Raw genomic sequence first — 8649 nt, forward strand, 5'->3', positions numbered from 1 at the left:
CCCCCCCCCCCGCCCCGCCAGTGGAACCAGCTTCTCTCAAAAAGTCTACCCTATCCAACCCCTTTCATCATTTTAAAGACCTCTATCAGGTCGCCTCTCGGCCATCTCTTTCGTACAGTTATCTTCCCACCCCGCCAATCCCCCACCCTGTCTATCTTAAATGTCTTGATAAGAGCTTATTAACATCAGCACCCAGCAACCCCAATTAACATGGTTCGGTCCCAGATGTGGTCGGGAAATAGTGGAATTGAAGCACCGCAGTCAGGCGCGGACACTCTGGCGTGCGCGCGGGTCAGGAGACGGGTTCCTGGGCCGCCCCCTCCGCGGCGTGGACCCGCTGGTGCTTGAGGCGGGCGGAGGACTGCGAGAAGCCCTTCCCACACACCGGGCAGAGGAACGGCCGCTCCCCGGTGTGGACCCGCCGGTGGATGGCGAGGGTGGAGGAGAGGGCGAAGCCCCGGCCGCAGAGCGAGCAGACGTAGGGCTTCTCGGCCGTGTGCACCCGGTGGTGGGCCAGCAGGGCGGCCCGCTGCACGAAGCCCTTCCCGCAGCGCGAGCAGACGTAGGCCTTCTCGCCGGCGTGTACCCGGCGGTGGGCCTGCAGGTTGCCAGCGTCGACGAAGCGCTTGGGGCAGAGCGGGCAGGCGAAGGGGCGCTCGCCGGTGTGGACCCGGCGGTGGGTGCGCAGGTTGCAGAGCCAGCGGAAGCGCTTGCCGCAGCCCGGGCAGGCAAAGGGGCGCTCGTCGGTGTGGACCCGCTGGTGGGTCAGCAGCGAGGAGGACTGGGCGAAGGCCCGGCCGCACTCCGAGCAGACGTAGGGCCGCTCGTGGGTGTGCAGCCGGCGGTGGGCCACCAGCACCGAGGACTGGGTGAAGCGCTTGCCGCAGATGGGGCAGGGGTAGGGCCGCTCGCCGGTGTGGACCCGCTGGTGGGCCAGCAGCGAGGAGGAGTGGGCAAAGCCCTTCCCGCACTCCGAGCAGACGAAGGGCCGCTCGCCGGTATGGCCCCGCCGGTGGACACTGAGGCTGGACGGGTCGGTGAAGCCCCGGCCGCAGACGGAGCAGACAAAGGGCCGTTCGCCGGTGTGCACCCACTGGTGTGTCACCAGGCCCGAGGCCCGGGCGAAGCCCTTCCCGCAGGTGGGGCAGGCAAAGGGCTTCTCCCCGCTGTGGCCCAGCATGTGGGTCTTCAGCTGCGAGGGGTACAGGAAGCCCTTGCCGCACACCACGCACTGGCACGGCCGCTCCGTGTCATGGCTGCGCTTGTGCCGCGACAGGTTGGACGACTGGGTGAAGCCTCGGCCGCACACGGGGCAGGTGAATGCCTTGCCCTTGCCGCTGCCGCCGCGGCACTCGCTGCTCCCCCCTCCCGCCTGCGCCGGTCCCAGCGAATCGAGCGACTCCGTCGGATTTTGACACGATGTTAGGTCCGAGCTTCCCGTCTGCAAATCCTCCATTTCTAACACCCTGTAAAACAAGTAAGAGAGAGCATGTTTCTGTGGCTAGTTTTGGCTGAAACAGCAATTAACAGGCTATCTCTAGGCACATCAGAAAGAAGAGGCAGTCAGGTTTAGGGGTAGGGTCGCTAAGGGATGAGGGGGTGAGTTCTAGCCTCCGTAAACCTGTGCTCATCCAAAACTCTGCTGCCTGTGTCCGAACACGCACCAAGTCCCGTTCGCCCATCACCCCTGTGTTCACTGACCTACATTGGCTCCCAGTTAAGCAACGCCTTGATTGCAAAATTCTCATCTTTGTTTTCAAATCCCTCGCTGGCCTCGCCCCTCCCTATCTCTGTAATCTCCTTCAACCCCACAACCCCCTGAGATATCTGCGCTCCTCTAATTCTGCCCTCTTGAGCATCCCTGATTGTAATCACTCAACCATTGGTGTCCGTGCCTTCAGCTGCCTGGGCCCGAAGCTCTGGAATTCCCTCCCTAAACCTCTCCGCCTCCTTTAAGATGCTCCTTAAAACCTACCTCTGTGACCAAGCTTTTGGCCACCCGCCCTAATATCTCCTTATGTGGCTCGGTGTCCAATTTTGTTTGATAATCGCTCCTGTGAAGCGCCTTCGGACGTTTTGCTGCATTCAAGGTGCGAGAGAAAGACAAGTTGTTCTTGGCACGACCACACCGCGCATGCTCAGGGCAAGATTCTCACTGCGCATGCTCAGGAGCAAGAGCTCACCGCGCATGCTCACAACACCGACCCTCCCCCCATCTATCTGTACTGCGCCTGCGGCGGGTGCTTATTCTCGGCTGAGGCCGGTGTCGGTTCCCAGTCAGAAGCTCTCCGGGCGGCGGGTAAGCGAAGTTTGCTCAACATCCGAATGTGATTCGAAGCGAGGCGGAAAATCCGCACCTGAGTCCCAGGCGGCCGAGCCGAGTCCGTTACCCAGCAGCCACGTGACATGCTCATCGCCTGATTGACGGGAGGTTTCCACCAATAGGGGCCGCGTGGGCGGGGCTGGAGGACCGAGAGGGCGGCGAGTCCTGCGACCAATCAGGGGGCCCGGGAGGCGGGGCTTCAGGAAGCTTCACTCAGGGTCAGAGCAGCACCTTTTTTTTAAGAACAACAGAAAATGCTGGAAAAACTCAGCAGGCCAGGCAACATCCGTGGAGAGAGAAATAGAGTCAACGTTTCAGGTCAAAACCCTTTGTCAAGACCTTTTATATAGCACCTCTTTTTTATTCGTTTATGGGATGTGGACGTCGCTGGCAAGGCCAGCATTTATTGCCCATCCCTAATTGCCCTTGAGAAGGTGGTGGTGAGCCGCCTTCTTGAACCGCTGCAGTCCGTGTGGTGAATGTACTCCCTCAGTGCTGTTAGGTAGGGAGTTCCAGGATTTTGACCCAGCCACGATGAAGGATTGGCGATATATTTCTAAGTCAGGATGGTGTGTGACTTGGAGGGGAACTTGGAGGTGGTGGTGTTCCCATGCGCCTGCTGCCCTTGTCCTTCTAGGTGGAAGAGGTCGCGGGTTTGGGAGGTGCTGCCCAAAAAGCCTTGGCGAGTTGCTGCAGCGCATCTTGTAGACGCTACACACTGCAGCCACGGTACGCCAGTGTGGAGGGAGTGAATGTTTAAGGTGGTGGATGGGGTGCCAATCAATCGGGCTGCTTTGTCCTGGATGGTGTCGAGCTTCTTGAGTGTTGTTGGAGCTGCACTCATCCAGGCAAGTGGAGAGTATTCCATCACACTCCTGACTTGTGCCTTGTAGATGGTGGAAAGGCTCTGGGGAGTCAGGAGGTGAGACACTCGCCACAGAATACCTAGCCTCTGACCTGCTCTTGTAGCCACATTATTTATGTGGCTGGTCCAGTTAAGTTTCTGGTTAATGGTGACCCCCCAGGATGTTGATAGTGGGGGATTCGGCGATGGTAATGCCGTTGAATGTCAAGGGGAGGTGGTTAGACTCTCGATTGTTGGAGATAGCCATTGCCTGGCACTTCTGTGGTGCGAATGTTACCTGCCACTTATCAGCCCAAGCCTGAACATCGTCCAGATCTTATTGCATGCAGGCATGGACTGCTTCATTATCTGTGGAGTTGTGAATGGCGCTGAACGCTGTGCAGTCATCCGCGAACATCCCCATTTCTGACCTTATGTTGGAGGGAAGGTCATTGATGAAGCAGCTGAAGATGGTTGGGCCTAGGACACTGCCCCGAGGAACTCCTGCAGTGATGTCCTGGGGCTGTGATGATTGACCTTCAACCACTACAACCATCTTCCTTTGTGCTAGGTATGACTCCAGCCAGTGGAGCGTTTTCCCCCTGATTCCCATTGACATTCAGTTTTACTAGGGCTCCTGTTTCGAACCCCGCTCCAGACAGTCCCGGCAAGTGGAGTCGGAGCTCCGGCTCTAAATTCTGGGTTGACATCCAGCGGGATACTTGCGTCCGTGGGTGTGGGTGGCCCCCCCCCCCCTCGTATGGGTTGTGGGAGCCCGTAAAACCCTCCCGCCACAGGACTAACCACCCTAATGGCTGGTACGAAGATGGTTACGGTCACGGAAGGAGCGTTAATCGCGGCCAGAAATCCTTCCACCACTTCATACAGTTCCCCAAAGGGAACAGTATGAAGACACGTACGACGACGACTAGGGCTCCTTGATGTCACACTCGGTCAAATGCTGCCTTGATGTCAAAGGCAGTCACTCTCACCTCACCTCTGGAATTCAGCTCCTTTGTCCATGTTTGGACCAAGGCTGTAATGAGGTCAGGAGCTAAGTGGTGTTGGCAGAACCCAAACTGGGCATCAGTGAGCAGGTTATTGGTGAGTAAGTGCCACTTGATAGCACTGTCAATGACACCTTCCATCACTTTGCTGATGATTGAGAGTAGACTGATCGGGCAGTAATTGGCCGGGTTGGATTTGTCCTGCTTTTTGTGGACAGGACATACCTGGGCAGTTTTCCACATTGTCAGATAGATGCCAGTGTTGTAGTTGTACTGGAACAGCTTGGCTAGAGGCGCGGCTAGTTCTGGAACACAAGTCTTCAGCACAATAGCCGGGATGTTGTTGGGGCCTTTGCTGTATCCAGTGCGCTCAGCCGTTTCTTGATATCACGTGGAGTGAATCGAATTGGCTGAAGACTGGCTTCTGTGATGGTGGGGACCTCGAGCGTAGGCCGATATGGGTCATCTACTCGGCACTTCTGGCTGAATTTGGTTGCAAACGCGTCAGCCTTGTCTTTTGCACTCACGTGCTGGGCTCCACCATCATTGAGGATGGGGATTTTCTTGGAGCCTCCTCCTCCCGTTAGTTGTTTAGTGGTCCACTACCATTCACGACTGGATGTGGCAGGACTGCAGAGCTTTGATCTGATTCGCCTGCCCTGGGAGTGTTTGATGGGACAGTGTAGAGGGAGCTTTACTCTGTAATTAACCTGTGCTGTACCTGCCCTGGGGGTGTTTGATGGGACAGTGTAGAGGGAGCTTTACTCTGTATCTAACCCGTGCTGTACCTGCCCTGGGAGTGTTTGATGGGACAGTGTAGAGGGAGCTTTACTCTGTATCTAACCCGTGGTGTACCTGCCCTGGGAGTGTTTGATGGGACAGTGTAGAGGGAGCTTTACTCTGTGATGGGCCTTCAATAACCACAAAACTAGAAGTTATAGACTTAAACAAGTAGGCTTTTAATCACTAAGATCAGAGCTAACATCTCAACACGCCGACTGGTTCACAGGAATGAGTCATACAGATCCTGGGATCTTTATGTAAGAGAAGTCAGGGGCGGAGCCAAGAGCCAAGACCTGGAACCTCCCAGGTTAGTCGGGAAAGAGGAAGTGAAACTATACACAGTGGGGGAGGGTAATATACATGAGTGCAAAACGAATACAGGATCAAGACAAACAGATTTCATTACACTCTGTATCTAACCTGTGCTGTACCTGCCCTGGGAGTGTTTGATGGGACAGTGTAGAGGGAGCTTTACTCTGTATCTAACCTGTGCTGTACCTCCCCTGGGAGTGTTTGATGGGACAGTGTAGAGGGAGCTTTACTCTGTATCTAACCCGTGCTGTACCTGCCCTGGGAGTGTTTGATGGGACAGTGTAGAGGGAGCTTTACTCTGTATCTAACCCGTGCTGTACCTGGCCTGGGAGTGTTTGATGGGACAGTGTAGAGGGAGCTTTACTCTGTATCCAACCCGTGCTGTACCTGGCCTGGGAGTGTTTGATGGGACAGTGTAGAGGGAGTTTTACTCTGCATCTAACCCTTGCTGTACCTGCCCTGGGAGTGTTTGATGAGACAGTGTAGAGGGAGCTTTACTCTGTATCTAACCTGTGCTGTACCTGCCCTGGGAGTGTTTGATGGGACAGTGTAGAGGGAGTTTTACTCTGTATCTACCCCGTGCTGTACCTGCCCTGGGAGTGTTTGATGGGACAGTGTAGAGGGAGCTTTACTCTGTATCTACCCCGTGCTGTACCTGCCCTGGGAGTGTTTGATGGGACAGTGTAGAGGGAGCTTTACTCTGTATCTAACCTGTGCTGTACCTGCCCTGGGAGTGTTTGATGGGACAGTGTAGAGGGAGCTTTACTCTGTATCTAACCCGTGCTGTACCTGCCCTGGGAGTGTTTGATGGGACAGTGTAGAGGGAGCTTTACTCTGCATCTAACCCGTGCTGTACCTGCCCTGGGAGTGTTTGATGGGACAGTGTAGAGGGAGTTTTACTCTGTATCAAACCCGTGCTGTACCTGCCCTGGGAGTGTTTGATGGGACAGTGTAGAGGGAGTTTTACTCTGTATCTACCCCGTGCTGTACCTGCCCTGGGAGTGTTTGATGGGACAGTGTAGAGGGAGCTTTACTCTGTATCTAACCCGTGCTGTACCTGGCCTGGGAGTGTTTGATGGGACAGTGTAGAGGGAGCTTTACTCTGTATCTAACCCGTGCTGTACCTGCCCTGGGAGTGTTTGATGGGACAGTGTAGAGGGAGTTTTACTCTGTATCTAACCCGTGCTGTACCTACCCTGGGAGTGTTTGATACCAGCTGCTGAAAATGTTGAAATGCCCCTTTTCCCACAATGACATACAGCACCTCCATGAGCACAAAAATTCACCCAAAGTAAGTAACAGAACCCTATGTGCTTCTGTTGAGAGAACGGGGAATATCTGTGACAAGTCATCAATTAGCTCCCGTCTTAACTTAGAAACAAAGACTCAATAGACTGTGTGTTTCAAACAAAGCTGATTTATTGATACAGAATATTAAAATCCAGTCCAGTTATTGGTGGTTTTAATAGTCACAAGCCCCAGTTGCATGAAATAACATGGTTCAGTCCTGGATGTGATTAAAGGCATCAGAAACAGTGGAATCGAACCACCGCAATCACAATGTGGACACTCTGGTGCGTCAGCTGGTGAGATACACCAGGGAATCCCTTTCCACACACTGAGGTTGACCCTAATGATTGGGAGCCTGAGGGTAATCAAGCTCTCAAGAACACAAATTGTTTTTCCAGGCTTTATTAAGAGCGCTCATCTGTGACCAGACTAGAACCACAAGCCCGTCTGGTTATCGCACCTATACGGTCCTTGAAGTTATTATTAACAGCTTTCGGGGAACAAGAGAGGAAAGAATGTTCCATAGAAACTAGAATTGTCTGTTCTGAATTTCTATCCTGTACTTAGTGATGACTTTTGTAAACTCCTTTTACAGGGTATTAGAAGGGCAGGATTTACAGACAGGAAACTCAAACCAAACATCACAACAAGATCTGACGGAGACACTCGATTCATCAGGACCTGAATATCATTGGCCTTTGAATGTGGAAGGAGAAATGTTTGTCTGTTCTGTCCGTGGGAAAATATTTCAGACATCAGCGTGACTGGAAAAGCACCGAGACACACACACCCGAGTGAGAGTGTTCCAGTGCACTGACTGTGGAAAGAGCTTTAACCAGTTACACAGCCTGAAAAAACATCACACCATTCACAGCGGGGAGAAACCGTACACGTGTTCTGTGTGTGGACGAGGCTTCAACTGATCGTCCAACCTGGAGAGACACAAGGACACCCACACCACGGAGAAACCGTGGAAATGTGGGGACTGTGGGAAGGGATTCAATTACCCGTCCCATCTGCAAATTCATCAGCGGAGTCACACCGGGGAGAGGCCATTCACCTGCTCCGAGTGTGGGAAGGGATTCAGTCAGTCATCCAACCTCCAGAAACACCAGCTAGTTCACACTGACAAGAGACTGTTTGGTTGCTTTCATTGTGGGAAGAGATTCACCCAGTCATCCCACCTCATTGAACACCAGCATGTTCATACTGGAGAGAAACCGTTCACCTGCTCTGTGTGTAGCAAGGGATTCGGCTATTTATCCAACCTGCTGACACACCAGCGAGTTCACACCGGGGAGAGGCCGTTCACCTGCTCCATGTGTGGGAAGGGATTCAGTCAGTCATCCAACCTACTGACACACCAGCGTGTTCACACTGACGAGAGACCTTTTAAATGCACCGATTGTGGAAACAGCTTTAAAAGCCCTGAGGAACTGATTAAACACCAACGAGTTCACACAGACGAGAGACCGTTCACTTGCTCTCACTGTGGGAAAAAATTCAGGCGTTCGTTCAACCTCACTGCACACCAACGCACTCACACTGGGGAGAGGCCGTTCACCTGCACCGAGTGTGGGAAAGGATTCACTAATTCGTCCAACCTGCTGACACACCAGCGAGTTCACACTGGGGAGAGGCCGTTCACCTGCTCCGTGTGTGGGAAGGGATTCACTCGGTCATCCAGCCGGCTGAAACACCAACTTGTCCACTCTGATAATGGATCTTTTAAAAGTTCTTGTAAGGATAGCTGCATCTAGATTATTAAATAGATTATGCTGGTTGACATTATATAGAATTATATCAATATTAAGCTAGAATAACTAGGGGTTAAGTTAGGTCAAAACACACTCCAGACAGACACACAGCTGCTGCCAGCAGAGGTGAGTGTGAAGATGGAATTTAATGTCACCAGGGTGTCTGGAGGACTGCTGGGGAATGTGGCCAGAGAATCTGTTCCGTTTGTAAAGGACATTGGAAGAGATGAGGGTTTGAAGGTTAGAGAAGCAGGCAATGAACACTCCTGTGTGTGAGTGTAATAAACAAACTGATAGACATTAATGGGCAAGCCCAACAAATGATAGCAGCTC

General features: G+C 53.3%; 1 protein-coding gene and 1 pseudogene across 1 annotated transcript; one reads left to right on the forward strand and one right to left on the reverse strand.

Moving 5' to 3' along the window:
- LOC147119496 (uncharacterized) lies at positions 1-2407 on the reverse strand. Its single transcript, XM_085985070.1, has 2 exons — positions 1976-2407; positions 1-1466 (listed from the first exon to the last, which is right to left on the reverse strand). The coding sequence occupies exon 2, from the start codon at positions 1454-1456 to the stop codon at positions 293-295; it is 1164 nt and encodes a 387-aa protein (XP_085841196.1). The 5' UTR covers positions 1457-1466; positions 1976-2407; the 3' UTR covers positions 1-292.
- Positions 2408-6972: 4565 nt separating this feature from the next.
- LOC147119497 (uncharacterized) lies at positions 6973-8319 on the forward strand (annotated as a pseudogene).
- The last annotated feature ends 330 nt before the right edge of the window (positions 8320-8649 follow it).

The sequence above is a fragment of the Somniosus microcephalus genome, chromosome 4 (genome assembly GCF_052327205.1).
Source record: "Somniosus microcephalus isolate GS21.2 chromosome 4, FLI_Smic_1.0, whole genome shotgun sequence".
In the NCBI taxonomy this organism is placed as follows: domain Eukaryota; kingdom Metazoa; phylum Chordata; class Chondrichthyes; order Squaliformes; family Somniosidae; genus Somniosus; species Somniosus microcephalus.

Bases quoted from the DNA above. Each gene is read 5' to 3' on its own strand.
- LOC147119496 (XM_085985070.1), bottom strand. From the start codon at position 1,456: ATGGAGGATTTGCAGACGGGAAGCTCGGACCTAACATCGTGTCAAAAT.